The sequence below is a fragment of the Astyanax mexicanus genome, unplaced genomic scaffold, assembly GCF_023375975.1.
Source record: "Astyanax mexicanus isolate ESR-SI-001 unplaced genomic scaffold, AstMex3_surface scaffold_33, whole genome shotgun sequence".
Lineage (NCBI taxonomy): Eukaryota > Metazoa > Chordata > Actinopteri > Characiformes > Acestrorhamphidae > Astyanax > Astyanax mexicanus.
The window spans coordinates 1,920,131-1,942,699 of NW_026040043.1; the positions used below are offsets into that span (position 1 = coordinate 1,920,131).

Genomic DNA, 22,569 nt, shown 5'->3' on the forward strand with positions numbered 1-22,569 from the left:
TAGGCTTTATAAGAAACAATAATAAAATACCCTCCTCACAAATTCAGGGTATAAAATGAGTTTATATATATATATATAACAAACTATATGTATATAACAATATATATATATAAATCTTGTTATAGATTGTTGTGCATAAAATGAGAGAACAAACGTATAGGGATAAGAAATCATTTAAAAGCACAATTCCTCAGATCAGTAAGAACACAATTAGCATCAAATTAGATACACAAAACATTTACACATTATAAAAATATTAGTTAAGAAATAAAAACAAAATGAGAAAAATAAGAAAATCACTGGAAATGAAAAAAGTCCCTGTGATTTTCCATTGTAGGCTGTCTTGCAGCGTAAAGACTACATTTCCCATGATGCCCCTGGTGCGCGAGGCTGGTGTGATTAGCTGCAGCGTGTCCTGCTCTTCCCTCTCCTGTGTGAGTGAACAGCAGCAGCATGGCCTCTGAACTTGGTAACTATAGTTTATTTTTCTTTATTTAAAGCTTTATTTCACTGTTTAAACTGTTTTAGTTGGGTTTAGTGTACCGGAAGTGTGCGTTAAACAGCGCTGTGTGTGTAGGTAGTTAGTAAACAGTGCAGTTAATCACAGTTTATAGAGTTTATTGAGTTTATAAAGTGTCTTAATCTGGTTTTCTGTTGTTAAAGTTTGAAGATTGTGAGTTTTACACTGTAATATCTCTTATTTATACGCATGCTGTGTGTTGTGTTGTGTAGATAGTGTGTAATATGAGTTAAAGAGTTTGTGTTTATTCTCATTCATTGTTTGTTTCGTGTTAGTTTAGTTTAGTTTAGTGTTTTGTTACTATATTCATATATTCATTATATTATTTATTAACTCATTTATTTCCATTTCTTAACTATAGATCAGGAATGCACTGCATCATAGTTTTTGTCCAAAGTCTATTAGTACTATTACTGTGTAACGTTAGTTTTGCTTTGTTTTTGCTGCTTTTGCCTAGTTAAATAATCAATATAATCAGTATGATCAATTCCTTGATCATAAAATCAATGATGTCATCGTCAATATTGACCTAGTTTTATCTCTTCTCTTGCTTTTTTGTTATTTTTCTGTTTTTAATTACCTTTTACTTCATGTATTTTCAGTAGGTTCATCACTTAAAATCCTTTTTTAATAGGTAATTTGTCTTAGGAATAATAATTACAGTAATTATATTATCAATATCTATCAATTCCTTAATTATAAAATCAATAATTTCATTATATTAATATTATATTGACTTTACTAATGTTAATGATAATTCTCTGCTTCTTTTAAAATTACATTTCAGTTTTTGTATTTCCTATGTCATTAGCATTTTAGGGCCACTTTTAGGGCCAAAAAATAAAAGCAGTTTACTTTGAGATTAAAGTTGTAATGTTACGAGAATGAAGTCGTATTATTACGAAAGTACATTCATAATATTATGAGAATGAAGTCATCCTGCACCACTTAAAGGTTTATTTCCTTTATTTATAACTGGAATTCACTGTAGTTATGTTCATTTTGGTTGCAAAAACTGAACTAAAAGGCAGTGGAAATCTCTGTGCAGCAGCACATGCTCTCCCAACACAACATAAGTTATTTATTTCCATTTCCAAGAATGTATATCATTTCGAATTCTATCCAAACTCTTACTACTGTTACTGTGTATTATTGCTATATTTTTGGTGACTTAAGATTAAATAGGAATCAAAGTAATCGATATGATCAATTTCCTGATTATGACATTGATTTTATAATCAATATTGACTTTACTAATGTTACCTGTTTCCCTACCTTGTTGTTAAAGAGATTTTTTTATATATATTTTGGTTCATGTATTTCCAGTAGGTGTGTCTCTTAAACATTACTTTGGCCCAAGTCTGTAATAGAAATAAGCTTGTGAATGCCATAAATGTATGTAAAAAATTTTGCACTGTTGGGTACCATTGTGCATCGCTCCATTTTAATACGGATCACCCTTTACAATATAATGTATAATATATTAAATATGAAATTACAGCTGCTGTTTTTGTCTCCAGCCGTTCTCAGTGTGTCTGATAAGACTGGGCTGCTGGATTTCGCTAAGCGGCTGGTGGCGGTGGGGCTGAATCTGGTGGCTTCTGGAGGAACAGCCAAAACCCTGAGGGATGCCGGCCTTACCGTCAGGTAACCACTTTTTTCATTGGGGGTGTTTAATTTTGCGAAACCTTCTCCATATGTAGCATCAAATATTGATGTTGCACTTTTTTTTACTGCTATTTACTACTGAAGTTCCTGCTTCATTACTTAATTTCTCCACATGGTGGCGCTATAATGAAATAAGTAGGGTTAATAAACATGTGGGGAAGAATATTGGTTGGGAAACAATAAAGCAATAAATCTGTAAATCCTGCTATTTGATTATTTTTACCAGTGTTTTATCCTTTTTCAGTACAGATGCTGTGGAGTAGCATGAAGTAATTCAGTTGATTTTAAATGTGAAATATTATACAGATGTATTAAACTCAGAGTGATCTGTTTTAATCGTTTATTTCTCTTATTGTTGATGATTATAAAGCTTACAGCCAATGAAAACCCCCAAAAAATCAGCGTCTCAGAAAATGTTTCATGTTATGTAAGACCAATTGGCAGTGTGGGCAGTGTGCCAAGTCCTGCTGGACAATGAAATCCTCATCTCCATAAAAGTTGTCAGTAGCAGAGGGAAGCATGAAGTGCTGTAAGATTTTGTGGGAAAACAAAACTGCACTGACTTTAGACTTGATAATAAAACACAGTGGATCAACACCAGCAGATGACAGACATGACTCTCCAAACCATCACTGATCATCAGTAAATTTTACATTTCATTTGTAAATCAAGGGAGCAGAGTCTGGAGGAAGAGTGGAGAGACACACAGACCAAACTGCTTGAGGTCTAGTGTGAAGTTTTAATCCCACAATCAGTGATGGTTTTATGGGGAGACAAGACATGTCATCTGCAGGTGTTGATCCACTGTGTTTTATCAATCTCAGAATTAGAGTTTAGACAGAAGAAAACAACAAGAGTTCTAAGCATGTATGTTTTAGTTCTTAATATTTTAATGCAAGCAGAATGAGGTCAATTTGTTTCACTAATAATTGACAGATTGCTCGATTGCTTGTTGTTACAGAGATGTGTCTGAGCTCACCGGGTTCCCGGAGATGCTGGGGGGCCGAGTTAAGACCCTCCACCCTGCTGTTCATGGCGGCATCCTGGCCAGACACTCGCCGTCCGATCAGGCAGACATGGAGAAACTGGGCTTCAGTTTAGTGAGGTAAAGGAGAACAGAGGATATAATCAATCATTCAGAATCAGGGGTTTAGAGTGTTTACTAGCTCTTACCGAAAGAATTGGATCCCAACATATTCTGTGGAAATCACCTGCAAAAAAACTTAATTTCACCTATAAAAATGGCAAAATGAATGCACAGAATTGGAATATACTGTATACATTTAGGGATGTCCTTGATCTGATCATATCAGTTGTAATATAAATCTATTAATGTATCATTTTAACAGATTCACAAGGAATATGCATCACCTCATATTTTAAACTATACATAGTTTAAATGTAGTTTTATATTTTTATATTTTTCAAAACACACTTTTCCAAATTGTATATTAGCAGTTTTTTACGTGTATTCCAGTAATTTTTAGGTTATGTGCAATTAATTTGTATTATACGTACATACATACATACACCTACATATTTATTTACTTATGAGCACTTGTACATACATACATACCTGCATACATATATCTAGATTCAAATATACATAACAGATATGCACTAATGCACTTCTAAATAATACTATGCTACAAATACCCAATAAGCAGTATATTTTAGGATAACGTATCTTTTACAAAAGCAATAGCTTTGCAGTAGCTGCTCTGTTTTTATTATTTGGTATTTATTATTGCTGAAGCTGACAGATTATTCTGTGATGGTTATATTATGGAGGAGCTGCTAAATTAAAGCATGCATGTGTATTTTCTTAAAATGAATGTAGTTATGTTTTTGTTGATCAATTCAAGTTGATTAGTAAATTGTTTGGTACAAATTATTCTGTATTTTTATTATTATTTCCAGTAAAGTTGTTTTATTTAGCGTTTGTTAGACATTCGGACAGACAGGCTTTTCTCTAGATCATCTGTGTGTGAATCTGTAGGTTAGTGATGGACCTGATTAGAAACTCCTGCAGGTCTCGTGTGAAGGTCATGTGATGAACATGTGACCCAATCAAATCTGTTAACTAATTGGCTGAAGCTCAGCTGTGGTGTGTGTAGTGTAGAGTTAGAGAGATTGAGTTTAATTTGATAAACGGTTAATTTAAGAGCTGCGGATGTGGATGGCTGGAGGCTCTGTGCTCTGATTGGCTGTAGTAAAGGGTAATTTGAGGACATTTATATGACCTTTATATTTGGGGTTATATGGTCAGTGTGTAGACTGTGGATTAAAGTGAAGGTCTGGTAATATTATATATATATTGTGTTTGTGTGTGTGTGTGTGTGTGTGTGTGTGTTTCAGGGTGGTGGTGTGTAACCTGTATCCGTTTGTGAAGACGGTGGCGTCTCCGAACGTAACCGTGGCAGATGCTGTGGAGCAAATCGACATTGGTGAGTGAGTTTAACATCATTCAGATTATGTGATGGATGGATACATACTTGTGCTGGGTGGTATACTGGTTCGTCTGGTGAAACAATATGTATTTTTCACATACCGCCATGCCACTAGAGGCGCTGTGGAGCGCTGTGTAGGATATCATAACAAGCTAATGCACCGCAATGACAGTAGCTCAGCTTTGTGAAGTCCAGCGCTTGTCTTGCTCCCTCCTGTTTAAAGAGAAATGAAAACTGAGCACTTTATCTGAGAAGCTCCTGCTGCTGTTTCTCACTGTACGAGTGTATTTATATCATTGTAAAATAGAAAAACAACAGCAAACAGCAAATATTCACTTAGAAAAGAGAGGAATGGAATTATGCAATAGGATACAAGGTGTAAAAAATCTTCAAGAGCAGAAAGTACAGTCCTTTAAGTATATTAATACTGTAGCTTAAAGGATAATTTTAATGCATACTGAAATCTTGTCTTCAGGTGGCGTCACTCTCCTCCGAGCGGCGGCCAAAAACCACGCCCGAGTGACCATCGTCTGCGATCCGTCTGATTACGACCTGATTGCCAAGGAGATGGAGTCATCCGGTAACCATGACACCAGCCTGGACACCCGCAAGACTCTGGCTCTTAAGGTAATTTTATTTTTTTATATATATACTTTGGACAATAAAACTGAAACACCTGTCATTTTAGTGTGGGAGGTTTCTTGGCTAAATTGGAGCAGCCTGTCATTAGAGTGTGAAGGTTCAATTAGCAGGGTAAGAGCACAGTTTTACTCAAAATATTGCAGTGCACACAACAAGTTCAAAAGAGAACAAATTGTTGGTGCACGTCTTGCTGGTGCATCTGTGACCAAGACAGCAAGTCTTTGTGATGTATCAAGAGCCACGGAATCCATGGTAATGTCAGCACCAATACCACCAAGAAGGACCAACCACATCCAACAGGATTAACTGTGGATGCTGTAAGAGGAAGCTGTCTGAAAGGGATGTTCGGGTGCTAACCCGGATTGTATCCAAGAATCATTAAAACCACGGCTGATCAAATCATGCAGAATTCAATGTACACCTCAACTCTCCTGTTTCCACCAGAACTGTCCGTCACCACAATAAATTATTGTGCTCTACAACCAGGTGCTTCAGTTTCATTGTCCAACCCCTGTAAATTGCACAATGCTTTCCCAGCCTACCAGCCACTAGCTCACAGCTCAGATCACTGTCACTCGCACTGCCTGAACGATTCACCCACTCATAATTATTTAATACATCAGTGATCCGTAGTTTTCCACTCGATTTCGATCCTTTGAAAATGACATGATGATCTTCAGGTTTTTCTCAACTCCTCTTCTGTTCCTTCCCTTCAGACCTGTTCAGACCTGCAGTTGAGTTCATACTGCGCAATAACCCCCAACCCCCACTAATAACACACTCTCCATACACACACGCACACGCACACGCACACGCACACACACACACACACACACACACACACACACACACACACACACACACACACACTCTGACTCCAATCTTAAACTACAGAGGCAGAAACCTCATAGTTTCTAAGTAAACACACATCACTGCTTATCTCCACACTGATTAAATCACCACTGACCCCCATTATTTAATCAGTCAGTCAACAGAGCTGAACTGGAGCTGAACTGGGAATGTACTGGGAACTTGGCCTGGTGGCTGCAGTGCTGGTCATACTGGGTCATGGTCCAGATTCCTGCTCACTGTTTACTCATCGTGTCCTCGTTTAACCTTTGACACAGTTAAGCTGATTGTAGACTTCAACACTACAATATTAGAATGAAACTTAAGTTATAAGTTTATTGCTTAGAATGGTTGAAATACAATTGTAATGAGACTCTATAGAACACTGTTGGTTCCTCCATCCTGGATATAAGATGAGCTTGAGAGGGTTGGGTTATGAAGGTTCTACAGGTTCTATATGGATCCTGCAGCACATTTACCCACAGATGTTGCTACAGCTGGGCCTGTAGATCCTGTAGCTCTACACTTATAGGTTGTCCTAGCTGCTACATAATAAATTTTGGATTATTAATCAGTTTAGGGACCAGGTAAGACAAAGAAGTGCTGCAATCTGGTGGAGACATTGCTGGGAAACAAACGTTCTTTGTGGTGTGTGGGTGAGCATTACCCTGCTGAACTCTGCTGTAAGTTGGAAGTTCTGCATAAGATAAAGCAACATGTGTCTGCAGGATGTTCTGTACATATCACTGAGCTCTTGGTGTTTAATTTTTGAATATATTTGTGTGTGATTTTGTTCTCTCAGGCGTTCACTCACACGGCTCAGTACGACGAGGCGATCGCTGATTATTTCCGGCGTGAGTACAGCGGCGGAGTCTCTCAGCTTCAGCTCCGCTACGGCATGAACCCTCACCAAGCTCCCGCCCAGATTTACACCTTACGCCCCGCCCTGCCGCTCACAGGTACGCAGAGGTTCAGCGCCAACACCTGTGCTAGTATTCACTAAAACATTTTTTATTAATTAATTAATTTATTTATTTATTTATTTATTTTTGTGGAAAAGCAAAATAAAAATTACAAAGCTATTTTCTTCCCCCCCAAGAACCAATTATATATTAAAACTGCTTGGATGTAAGTATAAGTATAGGCTGGAGGGAGAAGCAGTGCTTCGAAAAAAGCATTCTAATTATAGCTTATATGACTATAATAACCACTAACTGACACCACAAAAATCAAGAATTAATTTTAATTTTTCATAAGCATCTGGATATATCTGGGTATATTTTAAAAGCTTTGTTGGGGTGATATATGGGATGCTTAGCATTTTAGTCTAGCATCTCGCATTGTAAACTAAAGAACGGTGCATGAGTAACTGAGTGAACGGTCTTGGAACTGTCCCTTCCCCAGTGGCCCATGGTTTTGGCCAATCTAGAGGGTGCTTTTTTTTTCCTCTTTTTGGCCACTCTAGAGGTCGCTTTGCCCCTTTTTCGGCCACTCTAGAGGGCGCTTTGTTACATTTTGGCCACTCTAGAGGGCGCTTTGTCCCTTTTTTGCCACTCTAGAGGGCGCTTTGTCTCTTTTTTTTTTTTTGCCACTCCAGAGGGCACTTTTTCCCTTTTTGGCCACTCTAGAGGGCACTTTGTATCTTTTTTTAGTACTGTAGAAGGCACTTTGTCCCCTTTTTGCCACATCTAGAGGACATTTTGTCTCTTTGGCCACTCTAGAAGGAGCTTTGTCCCTTTTTGACCGCTCGTAGAGGGCTCTTCTTTTCTTTTTCTTTTTTTTTTTTGCCACTCTAGAGGGCACTTTGTCCCTTTTTGTCCACTCTAGAGGTACTAAGTGTATATAGCTTTATCTAGGGGCTGTAAAATAGAGACAAAGTGCCCTATTGTCTTCCTTTCTTGTGGAAACAAATGAAGTGCTTGCTTGTTTTCCTCTTTTTACAATAAATGTTATGCTCTAGATCAAGAAAAAATTAAATGTCTCTCTCTCTCTCTCTCTCTCTCTCTCTCTCTCTCTCTCTCTCTCTCTCTCTCTCTCTCTCTCTCTCTCTCTCTCTCTCTCTCTCTCTCTCTCTCTCTCTCTCTCTCAGTGCTGAACGGTTCTCCGGGGTTTATTAATCTGTGTGATGCTCTGAATGCCTGGCAGTTGGTGCGAGAGCTGAAGAGCGCTCTGGGTTTACCTGCAGCCACGTCCTTCAAACACGTCAGTCCTGCAGGTGAGCTTATATTGCGTAAATGACGTTCTCCACTAGGGGGCAGCATTTATCTTCCACCACAATAGAACAATAGAATAACCACTTACCAGAACCATGTAATGCAGATTGGATGCCACAGCTACATCATAACAACCACCTGAAATACTATAGAAACTCTCAACCACTCAACACCATAAGTTTTTTACTTGTTTTTCCTATGGTTCTAATTTATACAGCAACTGCTGTAGCATCCCTCGATCAACCATCAAAATAGTATGACCTCCTAGTATATAGCAATATAGTATAGAGCCTAGCAACCTTCTGAAATCTCATGGTGTTGTGTTGCAGGTGCTGCGGTTGGTGTAGCTCTAAGTGAGGAGGAAGCTAAGGTGTGTATGGTGCACGACATGCTGAAGGACCTCACACCACTCGCCACCGCCTACGCCAGGGCCAGAGGTAACACACACACACACACACACTCACACTCACACACACGCTTCTGTTGTTGTTGTTGTTGTATGTGTAATAACTGTTTTTTTTTTTTTTTTTGTAGTGTATTAGCATTAGCGTTAGTGTGTACTTTGTTCTGAGTGTGCAGTAGGGCTTTACGACATTGAATAAAAAAATAATACTTTTTTTTCAACAATATATATGGCGATATTAAACAGTGCAGGGCCGATGACGTCACTAGCCCCGCCCCCACCCCCCTCAGCTGTCTTGCACGCGGACCGATCAAGAGCTGAGTCAGAGCTGACCTCTCAAAACCCGAGGAAAACAGTAAAACAACAGTATTCGGCCCTTTAATCAGGCATTTAAATGGCTTTTTAAAAGGTGAATAAGAGCGTTTGTTTTTCAGGGATTAAAAGCTTGAATTCAGCTGTAACTAGAAATATCTGCACTGCTAAACTGTGCTGGACTGAGGTGCACAGCTTTCCACACATGCTCACGTTTACAAGCACGTGCCCAACCATGTGGATGGCGCTCCCCCTCCCCCTCGCGCTTCTCAGGCAGCAGCAGCCTGTCACTCACACAGACACAGAGACAGCGCTGTGTATCTACTTCTTGTGTCAATCAAAACGTTGCAACTTGACATGTTTGATTTAATTGCCTTAAATGACATCGCACGTCCTGACATGTGACTATTGTACATAAGCACATCGGGATTATGATGCTTAAACGAAATATTGTGCAGCCCTAGTGTGCACCGTTAAAAAGTTACTCTTATCTTCTGAGAACTCTCCTCCGAGATCTGGATGCCAGGATTAAAGCAAACACTCAGAACTGGATTAAGATTAAATGGCTGATAATACCCGATCCATTCATTCACTGTGTCTGATGTTTTCAGGTGCAGACAGGATGTCGTCTTTCGGAGATTTCATCGCTCTCTCTGACCCCTGTGATGTTCCGACCGCTAAGATAATCTCCAGAGAGGTGTGTACCAGGACCTACCAACCAAACTTCCTGTTTAAATTAATTTAAATGACTCTAAAATCTATTGGTTCTTGAATAACTCCTCCCCCAAATCTCCTGCAGGTGTCGGATGGTATAATCGCCCCGGCGTATGATGAGGAGGCTCTTCGGATTCTCTCCAAAAAGAAGAACGGCAACTACTGTGTCCTCCAGGTAATGCCTGCTCTCACTTGGTCTATGTGGTGTTTAGGTGGTTAATATGGTATTGGTATATGGATCATGACAACTGCTGAGCAAATACACAGAGACAGCATAGCAACAATCTACCAACACTACAGCATTTACCTGCAATGCCATGGCAACCACCTGAAATATCACAGCAACCACTAAGCGAAAAACAGTATGACAGCATTGGAACAGTATTGTAACCGCCTACCAACACCACAGGAACTACCTGAAATGCCATGGCAACCTCCTGAAATATTACTGAAACCAATAAGCAAGTACAGTGAGACATAGCAACCGCCTGCCAGCACCACAGCAACTACCTAAAATGCCATGGCAACCTTTTGAAATATCACAGCAACCACTAAGCAAATACATTGAGACAACATAGCATCAGCATAGCAACTGCCTACCAGCATCACAGCAACTACCTGCATTGCCATGGCAACCACCTGAGATGTCACAGGAACCACTAAGCCAATACAGTGTGACAGTGTAGAATCAGCACAGCAACCGCCTACCAGCACCACAGCAACCTCCTGAAATTTCACACCAACCACTAAGCCAATACAGTGAGACACTGTAGGTAGCAACCGCCTACCTGAAATGCCATGGCAACTACCTGAGACTACATAGCAACAGCCTAGCAACCCCCTGCACAGTCATTCCACAGTTCGTTATCAATTTCTCATATAAATATCTTTGCGCAGTCGGTGTTTCAAATAAAGTGGCCAGCTGTAAATGAAAAGCTGAGGTTTGTAGGTGTTTCTAATAAAGTGTCCGTGTTGTGTATCAGATGGATCCGGAGTATGAGCCGGATGAGCAGGAGGTTCGGGTTCTTTTCGGACTTCATCTCAAACAAAAGAGGAACAACGCTGTCATCGATAAAGAGCTTTTCAGCAACATCGTCTCTAAAGGAACGGTGAGACACATTACACACTTCCTGTTTATTTATTGGTGATTGATTAAATGATTGATTGTGGTTTAAACTGTTTGATGTTTTTAATATTGATTAGCTGTCTGAGAAAGCTCTGCAGGATCTGATCGTGGCCACCATCGCTGTGAAGTTCACCCAGTCCAACTCCGTGTGCTACGCTAAAGACGGACAGGTGAGCACACACGCTAACATTCACATAAAACCAGTATGCATTTGGGACAAAAATGTAATTTTTTTTTTTTTAGTTTCTAAACCAAATTAATAACAGCACTCATATATTATATACTAATAACATACTCATACTCATATACTATAATCACAATCATATACTATGCCATTACTAGCATAAACACACTTTCCGTTATTTTGGTTTAGAAACTCAAACAGTAGACAGCAGGATTAGCAAGCAGACTTTGTCTGAGGGAGGGATCTATACATTGTCTTAGAGTAACAAGTCAGTAGTTGAGGGAGATGTAAAAACCATCACAGTTAACCAGGAACTAGCTTGTTTATTTGTGTTTTGCTATTTAGCACAAGCTAACACTAACGTGTGGTAAGTAAACACTCAGCATAAACTAATTAACCTAAACAAATTAATTTTTTTCTTAACGTACAGCTATGTAAAAAATTGAGAGCGCTTCAGTTTCTGAATCAGTTTCTCTGATTTTGCTATTTATAGGTTTATGTTTGAGTAAAATGAACATTGTTGTTTTATTCTATAAACTACAGGCCACTTTTAGAGCATTTATTTGTAGAAAATGAGAAATGGCTGAAATAAAAAAAGATGCTAAGAATAATGTAAAGAAAACAAGTTCATATTCATCAAGTTTTAAGAGTTCAGAAATCAATATTTGGTGGTCAGTTTTTTCATGCATCTTGGCATCCTGTTCTCCTCCACCAGTCTTACACACTGCTTTTGGATAAATTTATGCTACTTTACTCCTGGTTAGTGCTGGGCGATAAAACGATATCGATAGTTATCGAGGAAACTATATATCGCGATAAGTCGGGGCGAGAAATTCGATAAACTAAATTTTCTATTTCCCGTTTAAGTAGCGTTGTGAAAAGGCGCAGCACGAGATCAGGCAGCACGCTGAACTGCTGCTCAGCCCAGTACAACCCCTCCCCTCCCCTCTCCACCATCCCCCTCCGCCCCACCCCCCGAGCCCCTCCACTCTGAACTCCTCACATAGCGGCTCCTTCTCTCCCATTTACTGGATAAACTTCATTTATACTATTCAGCGGCGCTACACTGGAAAACTCACCTTTTAAATATGAGGCATGCGTCTCCAAGATATTTAGAGAGGTGAGCTTGTTCAGATTTCTGAAGGCAGGTAAACGCTGCTCTGTTTGCTGCTAGTTAGATTAGCTTGTCTCCAGTTTAAAGTTAGCGATGTTTAGGTGTAAAAGGGATCTGTGCAATCTGTCATCATTAGCTAAGATGCTTTCACTGCTTTTTACATTCTAATAAACTAATGGGTAACGCACGTTAGCCGTGTTAATCCACGTTTCGTGTAAATTAAGGTTAACTTCAGCACGAGTGAGGGGTTAGTATATAAACACACAGAAAGGAAGCACTTTCCATCTTTTTTCCTAACTCTCACTGTTTCTGTTAGAAAACCCTGAGGGCAGCATTCTCCTCTGTCTTTGTGTTTTATAGTTTTTAACAGATAGAGAGTCTGTTATGCTGGATATTTTACTAAATACAGAAGATTATATAATCTGTCTAGCTGTATTTGAACTGAGCTAAACATTGCTGTTACTGAACTGGAGTTTTAAATACACTTAAGTAATGTAAGTCTAGTCTACTGAAAGCCAGTAATGTTAGTATAAATCTGTACTGCAGTAGAAGTGGATCATTTCAGAAACTTGACTTTATTCCTCCCACCTCCATTATAGGCCACTTTTTTTTAAAAATATTTAAATGTTAGCTTAATTTAAATGAAAAAAAAACTAAAGGCTCTTATTTAAAAAAAAACATAAGCAGTATATTATCTAAAATTACAACAAATAGAAAATAGAAAAACAGTAAAACATATGTAATACATACTTTTTATATGACCAAAATTAAACTAGACTGAAATCTGACTAAAACTAATAATATCCGATAGACTAAAATGTAACTAAAACTATTATACATTTTAGTGAAAAGACTAAGACTGTATCAAAATCACCTGTCAAAATGAACACTGTGATATACTCTTGTATTTTGCTTTATGTAGTTGCCTGCATTCAGGGAGGGGAATGATCTTTTGATTAAATATAATTTTATAAAAATAAATAAAGTGTTATTGCAATTTAAATTAAACAGACATATAATGTAAAGGGTCTTACATATTTTTTAGTTTATATATTTGTCCCCTTTTTAAAATTAATTTAAAAGCTGTACCCACCTGGCAAGATGTTAACATCCTAGTGTCTGTCCACAAGGCTCTGAGCCTGCTAGTGATTTTGTCCATAACTCCCTTATTCTGTCACTTCTGAGTAAAAATAGAAACCTTTAAGTGTAACAGAAAGTGATTTGATTTATATCGTGATACATATCGATATCGGCTGATATGAAAAACTATATCGTAATAAGATTTTTTTCCATATCGCCCAGCCCTACTCCTGGTGCAAAAATTCAAGTAGTTCAGTTTGGTTTGATGGCTTGTGATCATCCATCTTCCTCTTAGTTATATTCCAGAGGTTTTCAATTTGGTAAAATTAAAGAAACTCATCATATTTCAGTGCTCTATATATTTTTTCAAGAGCTCTAATGTTGGTATGTTTTTTTTTTTGTGTGTGTGATCAGGTGATCGGTATTGGAGCTGGGCAGCAGTCTCGGATCCACTGCACTCGTCTGGCTGGAGATAAGGCTGATAACTGGTGGTTGAGGCATCATCCCACAGTTCTGGGTATGAAGTTTCGCTCCGGCGTCAAACGAGCAGAGATGGCCAACGCCATCGACCAGTATGTCAGCGGCACCGTCGGAGAGGTACAGAGTAGATAACACACTTCATACCACCGTCTCCTCCTCTAATTATGACCTTTTTAAAACAGTTCTCCTGTAACTTCTGTATTATAAATAAATTACTGTAGGTCATATTTTATTCACAGCTGTTATTACCAAGAACTTACCTTAAATGTGGCGTCAGTTCTATTCAGAGTAAAAGAAAATCAATCTAAACATTTTTAAAATATATTTACTGCCTTTTTTAAGGTGTTTCCTGACAGACGTTGTGTAAAATCGTTTGTGAATGACAGCCAAATGTATATTTACAGTGCATACACTGCTGCTGCTATTAAATGATGAGAATAATACAATTTAATGTAAATCTCAGGTTAGTTCATGTAAACACTATTTTTAATAAGTTAATGCATGTGTTCCTCAAATATATTTAATACAAATTAATTGCATTAATTGCAGAATAATTGCCTTATTGTCAGCACATGGCATCACAACAACTTTTGCTTTTGTACAAAGACAGTTTAATTTATGAAATGTTTTGCATTTTATCTGATTTAGTAATCGATTAATCAGAAAAAATTATCGATTGATTAATCATTAGTTGCAGCCCTAATTTGGTGTAATTTCTCTTAAAGCCTTGATTTAGTCAAAAACCCAATTTCCTCCCTTTTTTCTCCAAATATATTTAACCAGCAAAGAAGCAAATCTTATGTAGCATATAAATTAATAGAATATAGATACAGTTAGCATTGTAAAGTTAGTGTAGATGAGTGTTTCGGGAGTCAGTATTTGAGTTATAAGAGGGTAATAATTAATGATGTAATTGAGAGTATTATCAGTAGTTTATATATGTTGTGTCTGTGTGTGTTTATATGTCAGGGTGAGGACCTGGCGGTGTGGAAGGCTCTGTATGAGGAGGTTCCTGAGTTTCTCTCTGAGACGGAGAGGAGAAACTGGCTGAGTTCTCTACAGGCTGTGGCTCTGAGCTCCGACGCTTTCTTCCCCTTCAGAGACAACGTGGACCGCGCCAAACGGGTAACACCACCTTACCACCACCCACTGATCACTACTGTCTGTCTCTACCTGTCTCTCTCTTTCTGGCTATTTCTTACCCTCGTCTATCTCTTTCTGTCTTTCTTTCTGTCTCTCTTTGCCTTTTTTTTTCTTTCTCTTTTGTCTTTCTATCTGTCTTTCTTTTTCTGTCTGTCTTTATTCTTTCTATCTTTTTCTCTGTCTATCTCTTTCTTTGTCTGTCTCTCTCTGTCTTTGTCTTTTCCTGTCTGTATCAGTCTGTCCGTCTTTCTTTTTTCTTTGTCTTTGTCTGGCTTTCTGTCTCTCTGTCTTCCTCTCCGTCTCTCTTTGTCTTTCCCTGTCTGTATCGTTTTTTCTGTCTATTTCCTTCTTTCTGTCGCTCTCTATCTGTCTCTGTCTTTCTATCTCTCTTGTCTTCCTCTGTGTCTATCTGTCTCTGTATCTTTCTGTCTGTCTTTTCCTGTCTGTATCTGTCTGTGTCTGTCTGTCTGTCTCTCTCTCTGTCTTTCTTTCTCTGTCTCTCTGTTTGGCTCTTTTTTCTATCTCATTCTTTCTGTCTTTCCCTCGTCTCTCTCTTCTGTCTGTCTCTCTCTCTCTCTCTCTCTCTCTCTCTCAGCTCAGTTCAGTGGTGTTTTATTGGTATGAATGTAATTATATACACTATTGCCAAAGCATTTAATAATAAGTAAACAGATAATAGAAAATAATAACAGTAATAAAATAAATAAATAAAAATAAACATACAGATTGGAGAAAAATAGTACTATTGAAAAGATTGAGTGATCAATAAAGGAAGTAAGTAAAAGTAGTCTGTCTCTCTCTGGGTCTTTATTCGAGAGAATGAGCGTAACAGATTCCCCTCAGATTTATTTCTGTGTATAAGGAAGGGTTAATAAATAAAATCCAATTGTGGTGATCTTACATTGATTATTTTATCTTACATTTAAAATTTCATTCAAAGTTTCAGTGCTAAGAAGTAAAATGTGATTTAGTTGCAATTATTATTATTATTGCTATTAATTAATACATATTTTTTGTTATTGATTGACAGCCCAATTTAATGTGTTTATCTGGTGTTTTCCGTGTTTTTTCTCAGAGTGGTGTTGAGTACATCGCTGCCCCCGCCGGCTCCACTGCTGATGAGGTGGTGATTAACGCCTGTAACGAGCTGGGCATCACCCTGGCGCACACCAACAAGCGCCTGTTCCACCATTAAAAACTGGATTAGGGTTGCATGTTTACCTACTGCCTATTCTCCACCTCTTAGTTAGCATCATCCTACCCTCATCCATTAACTCTCTGAACTAATTTGTGCCCTTTCCATCAGTAAACTTTAAGAGTGGATCCTAACCTGCTCCTTGGAGAAAATTCATCCCAGTAATTTACTTTATTAAGTAAATAAGACCTTCAAGACTAGCATTGGGATCTCTTATGTTTGGTACATGACCTGCATTAGGCGCACATTTTTCTTACATTAGAGGCTAATCGACCTACAGCTCAACGCTAACGTTTCCCTCACTGTAATCCAGACTATCTGTGAGCATTAACACCATGTCATCTATTAGCACAGAAAGGCTAATTGTTACCAGTTCCTGCTATTTCCTAATGAGCTTTTCTTGCACTAACGTCGTCTATTATTTCACATAGTTTCGTCTTTTTCTTCCAGATCATTCCGTTTCTCTACTGCACTTTCTTCTAACTTGATGTTTCTGACCATGTTCTTCAGTAGTTCAGTAGTTGATGCTGTAAAAGTTCAGTAGTGAACAGTAGAGGTGATGTTTTTACTCAACGATACGATACATTCCACTGATTCAGATTGCACTCTGCTGCCTCTAGTGGCTGGGAGCTCTCCTCACTGTAGCTGAAGATACAGAATAAACAGTTTCTCAAAGATTTGTGTTTCATGACTGGTTTGTTTCTTTCCAAACTCTTTATTTTTCATTATTCTCACAAAAGTAAGCAGTTATGCTTTTTGTAATAATGTGTGCAGAGTGTGGTTTAGCATTGTCTTTTCAAAAAAATAAAATGATGGACATTCCTGGAAAAGATGTGGTGATGAAAGCAGCTTATGTTTCTCAAAGATCTCAATAATGTACATTTCTGTATTAATGCTGCATCACAGAAATGTACTGACGCCCCTTACCATGACAAAACCTGACTTTTAGATGTTTTCACTGTGTGCTTGTTGCTTTTATACCAGATTCTTACTAGTTATAACCCTCTATAGCCCACGCCTGGCACCTGGTACCATTTTCCAGTGATTTTATTACATGTACTTGGCTTTTTAATTGGTTATGTATTTGGCATATTCCACTGAATAGGTGCCATTTCTGTCCCCAGGAAATTACATGTATAATGTATAATGTAAATAGTTATTAAGCATAGTGTCTTGTACATCGACCTAATTGCAAAAGTAATTAAAAACATGAATTATGGTTGAGTCCAAATCCCACCTATGTTTTAAAAATACTTTTTTTACTTTTTTTTTTTTTTTTTTAATGTTTAAGTTAAAATACACATTTTAGTTGTGTCCCTGTGTTGTGGTTTTACTCAGTTCTGGAACATTCTAAAACAGGAAGTCACATCTACAACAGGAAGTGACATCATCAGCTGGTTCGTCTGAAGATCATTTGAAGAACAAAATTTCCCCAAGTTCCCTCATTAGTTTTTCTGTACATTTGATCTTATTGTAACGATGACTGAGGAGCTCAATCTCAACACTCAGTCCTGTTACCTAAATGAATTTTCACATCTTATTGGTTTATTTTTAAAATACATATTTAGAGAAATGTCACTAGAATGTGTTCAGTGTCTTCATGCTATTAGCATAGCCACCATTTATCTATTTTTCATGTTTTTGTTAATTCTATGAAAATATACTCATTCCTGTTACTCAAAACATAGAGTAACAGGAGTGAGTTCCAGTAAAAGAAATTTTTTTTTTGTCATAAATATCAATTATTTGAATATGCAGGCAAACATTTCTATAAAACCTTTCTGAGAGAAAATCAAAGGAATTGGTGGACTTGCTTTTTTAAACATGCTTTTTAATTGTCACATGAGTTTTTGAACCATTTTCAGATTAGAAAGCTTGTAAAAAAAATAAAGCTGCCTGAGTTTGACCAGTACATGTTTTGAATATTTAAATATATGTGTTATTAGATTCAGAGTTTAAAAAATATATTAAAAAGTTTATTTGGAAGAGTTACAATAAGCAAATGGCACCTATTCAGTGGAATAGCCCATATATAGTCAATAAAATGATTGTCAAGAAGTGCAATGAGGAAGAGAAAAATGTAGATTAAACTAGTTTTACAAAGAAAAGAAAATACCCATTGTAATGTTAAGTGTGAAAGAAATTCATAAATAAAAGTAAACATCCGTTTGCTCAGCTAAAAATTACTATTCTAGTCCTGTACAGCTTGTATTCTTTCAGCTGTAAAACAGCCAGTTTGCGAAGAAAAATAATCGTAGTAAACTTAGTAACTAAGTAGAGCATAAAAATGAACTTAAACCTGCCGTTTGCGGATCTTTCTCTTCTGCTATTCTGTATATGTGTGTTTTTATGCATTTGCACATCAGTGTCAGCAATGAATGAAACTTAAAGTAGCTAAATGCAAAGAAAGAAGCACAAACACACTTCAGCAGTTTGAGGTTCTTTTGTAAAACTTTATCAAAAAATGGGAATCTTGACAGTAGTGAAGACTTTGGAACCTACAGTACAAAACAAAAGCACTCGACAACGGAGGAATGAGGGGATAAAAACAGAGAAGCGTCTAAAGAACACATCAAATTACATTAAATTATCAAAATCAAGTGTCATAATCTTTAAAACAGTGCTGGCCTCAAACTTGAGCCGTAGAAGAAAAAAAGAGAGAGAAAATTAAACACAATTAAACTAAAGGACGAACTGAAACCTGGAGAAATGAACCTCAAATAAACTGGAGCTCCACCTGGATCTCCAACATTCTCAAAGAAAAAAAAAACGACAGTGCTTGATTTTTATTAATCATTAATATCATTCTATTCGTCTCGTACGTAATTTTTTTCTCGTACGTGATTACAAAAATAGATATAGCCACTAATTTACGAAGAAAAAAAATGGTAGTACTGGAAAGGTGGGTCTGATGTTTAAAACGTTTTGTACGCTCCTCCCATAAAAGTAAAAAAAAATCGTACACATTGTCGTAGGCCTGTTACGATAACTACGTTAGTTACGACTTATCGTAAAATGTATTTATTTATACACTGTCCTATATATTTTTTTGGTAGTGAGAAAAATAGCTATACGTTATATGATATTATATTATCATTATATCCTTCTTCTAAAATGACAATAATATCGATTATCGCAATATTATTTCTATGACAATATATCGTCCAAACACCAATATAATAGTTAATAATTAATAGTTAATAGTTATCCTGACAGGCCTAGGTTGTTTCTGTTGTTTTTAAAGAAAAAAAACAGGAATAATACTATATTTTGACAGCCAATCGTTCGCTTCGATGATGCCACTCAATTTGAACTGTTATTATATATGGGAGGGGCTTAAATATCAGCTCACTGATTGGCTGAGAAGCAGCAGTAGGACGGCGCTGGTGAATATGGTAAACAGTAGGAAGGCTTTAAGGCACTATAGGGGGGGTGGGGATGGGGGTTAGTACACTCTCAGGTAGACCCACCCTTAGGTGGGCGGGGTTTAACGGAGGTGGGCGGGGTTTATAATGAGGGTTGGTTGCAGTAGAAGGGCACTGGGTGGGCGATCACTCCCTGGTGTTGGGATTGGCCACGGCGTCGGCGAGGAGATCTGGTCGGAGGCACTCGATTGGACACTGGATGTTCTGAAAGTAAAAAAAAAAAAAGAAAATATGTCAAACAATGTCAATCAACTTTATTTGATCTCGGAGTACATTGATGATGTAGCTATGCCAATACATAGACATGGTGCTGTCAAAGAAAAAATAAATAAAATTACTCAGCATTTTATAAAATAAGATATAAAAAAAAAAATAAGATAAAAGTAAGAATTTAGTAGGAATCCCAAAATCATTGGTAAGAAAATCAAAGGTAATAAAAAAATTATAATAATATAGTTACAGATGAAAATTTAAAACTAAGAACATAAAGCAGTAAAAAATAATAACCAATTACTAAAACTAAAAAATATATAAAAACAATAAATTCTTGAAAAGGTTACAAGGAAAATTGGTAAATAGAAATATTAGAAATATGAATTTAAGATTTTATTGTTTTTAATGGGTTTTTATCCATGTTTCCATTTTTTTTTATTAGATTTTTTTTTTGCAGCTTTTTTTTGTTATAAGATGCAAAAATGAACAAATCTTAAAATCAAGAGAAATATGTATATTTTAAGCCGTCAAACCAAACTGAACTGCTGGAAATTTTGCACCAGGAGCAAAGCAGCATAAAGTTATCCAAAAGCAGTGTGTAAGACTGGTGAAGGAGAACACAATGCCAAGATGCATGAAAAAAACTGTGATCAAAAACCAGGGTTATTCCACCAAATCAATCTCATTTCTAATTTTTGTGGCGAAATATGAGTTTGGATTTGAAAAATCTTGTCTTAGTCAAAAGCTCAGAGGACGATTTTAAGACACATTGATCTGAAACCTGATCAGAATCACTAGATTTCTCACTTATACCCTACCCCTTATTTTCAAGTGTCAAACTTCTGCTTGCAACAGAGATATAAGTGAAATTGGTAAATATATATGACGTCTATAAAATAGGAAAACCCTTCAAGAATTATTTATTATTCATATAAATGTTTCCATTTTCTCAGATTTTTCCATGTTTGTATCTTGTAATCTTTTGCAAAAAAATAAAAAAAAAATCAAGAGAAAATATGTTTTTTTTTTTCCAAAAAAAAAAAAAAAAATTTCTGTGCAGTTTCTGCTGGATGGGTGCTGTAGACTCACCACTTTCCGCAGGGTGCCCTCACGATAGCGGTTGTAGACGTCTGAACTGACCGGCTTCAGCAAACCAGCATCAATCTCAGCTCCCGGCCTCCTGCAGTTCTCACAGCGCCAACCCTGATACACCAAAACACACACTCTACTTATTATACACTCCTTCAACAGGCTGAGAAAACTATCCCAGGTGACTCTAACTCTGAGCGCCGCCATTACTGAACTAAAAATAACATAGACTTATATTTACATAGACTCTATAGAGTACAGTAATGGTGGCGTTCGGAGTGGAAGCTAGTGTTATAGGATGTAAACAGTGTGTTTTAATAAGCACTTCTTAAGTTATTAATGCCTCGTTTTAAATGTCAGGGCTCTCCGGATTCCAGTAAGGAGGTGTGGAGCTACTTTGAGCTGAATAACGATGTAAAAAGTGATTTATCAGGGTAAATTATGCCCCGTATCACCCAGTCTGAAGGGTGTTTGTTGGACAAACTGTTAAAATTTCTGGATCTCTGAACACTGTGGGAGAACAGAGGTGTGCTGTTCATCAAAGATAAGAACTTTTTATCATGTTTTACTACAACAAAAGTCTGTTTTACACATTTTAAGTTCTCCTTTAATGTTTTAGAAGGATAATATTTCTCGTTATAGACTTTTAGGACTTTTTTTTGCACATTAATGCAAAAATACATAACATTTTAAAGGGTTCACAAACTCACAAACTATTAAGCACCACTGTAGACCATTCAAATGTATCCAAAATTCCCACTAACATCAGTATAACACATATTATACATAAACTTCTAAGCAATTTAATTTAGATGACAGTATATGTCGTATGTATATTATCAGGGATGATCCAAATCCAAAAATCTCTATGGGATCCAATTTAAACCTACAATAACTAACACAAGATCGCAGTTTCTGTAAAATACAGAATCAACCGGAGATCCGATTTAAACCTACAATTTCTTACACAAGATCGCTAACGTTAACTAGCTCTGTAAACACCCTGTAGGCGGTCCTGAGCCAAGGTGGACGATGCCATGAACTCACTGGTTGACGTTGTGACCCTAATGTCTTTCGATCAACTCGTATTTCGGAGGATTTTCTTTTACGCTAATATGTACCTGTTGTCCTCCGTAGCAGGTACAGGTACAGATGGCCCCCAGGTACTCCTTCTGCCACTGGTTCCCAACCTGGTACATCTTTCCATCATCGTAACACGTGGACGCATCTAAAAAATACACAAAAACATTGAGTTAATAAGATAAGAAGATGTTTATTTTGTTTCGATCACCAGCCAATGGGGAGTGAGGAGGGGCGGGACTTACGTGGCTCGCATTTGAACTCTCCCTTGCCGTTGCCGAGGCAGGTGCAGCTCATCATGTGACCGTTTTCCGCCTGCCGGTCCCACTTCTCACCGATGCGGTAGTTGTTGCCGCTGTCGTGGCACCATTCTGTCGACAAGACAATAGAGATAAGTGGCATAAGTTCACCCAAAAGCAGTGTGTAAGACTGGTGGAGGAGAGCATGATTGCAAGACTCATTTTCTGCAAATAAATGCTCTAAATCACAATATGTTTATTTGTAATTTGGGACAAATGTTGGCAGTATTTCATAGAATAAAACAACAATGTTCATTTGACTCAAAATGATGAGTTTCTTTGATTTTACCAAATTGAAAACCTCCGGAATATAATCAAGAGGAAGATGGATGATCCCAAGCCATCAAACCAAACTGAACTGCTTGAATTT

General features: G+C 37.3%; 2 protein-coding genes across 5 annotated transcripts in view; one reads left to right on the top strand and one right to left on the bottom strand.

Annotated features, from left to right (window-relative positions):
• Positions 1–366: 366 nt before the first annotated feature.
• Positions 367–16,770, top strand: LOC103043257 (bifunctional purine biosynthesis protein ATIC). Its single transcript, XM_049473088.1, has 15 exons — positions 367–469; positions 2,041–2,167; positions 3,150–3,293; positions 4,547–4,635; positions 5,114–5,265; positions 6,932–7,088; positions 8,219–8,344; positions 8,672–8,779; positions 9,669–9,754; positions 9,857–9,946; positions 10,755–10,880; positions 10,975–11,067; positions 13,690–13,872; positions 14,725–14,880; positions 15,974–16,770. Exons 1-15 carry the CDS (start codon positions 454–456, stop codon positions 16,091–16,093), a joined length of 1,773 nt encoding a protein of 590 aa, XP_049329045.1. The 5' UTR covers positions 367–453; the 3' UTR covers positions 16,094–16,770.
• A 1,755-nt stretch (positions 16,771–18,525) lies between these two features.
• The window catches only part of LOC103042932 (fibronectin-like), a 66,110-nt gene continuing 62,066 nt past the window's right edge, over positions 18,526–22,569 (bottom strand). For all 4 annotated transcript variants that reach the window (XM_049473077.1, XM_049473076.1, XM_049473075.1 and 1 more), the window contains 4 exons: positions 22,146–22,271; positions 21,942–22,048; positions 20,821–20,934; positions 18,526–19,722 (listed from right to left, as the gene is read on the bottom strand). In XM_049473077.1, the coding sequence (XP_049329034.1) occupies positions 19,645–19,722; positions 20,821–20,934; positions 21,942–22,048; positions 22,146–22,271 (425 nt within the window). In that variant the 3' untranslated portion in view covers positions 18,526–19,644. The remainder of the gene's footprint in view (positions 19,723–20,820; positions 20,935–21,941; positions 22,049–22,145; positions 22,272–22,569) is intronic.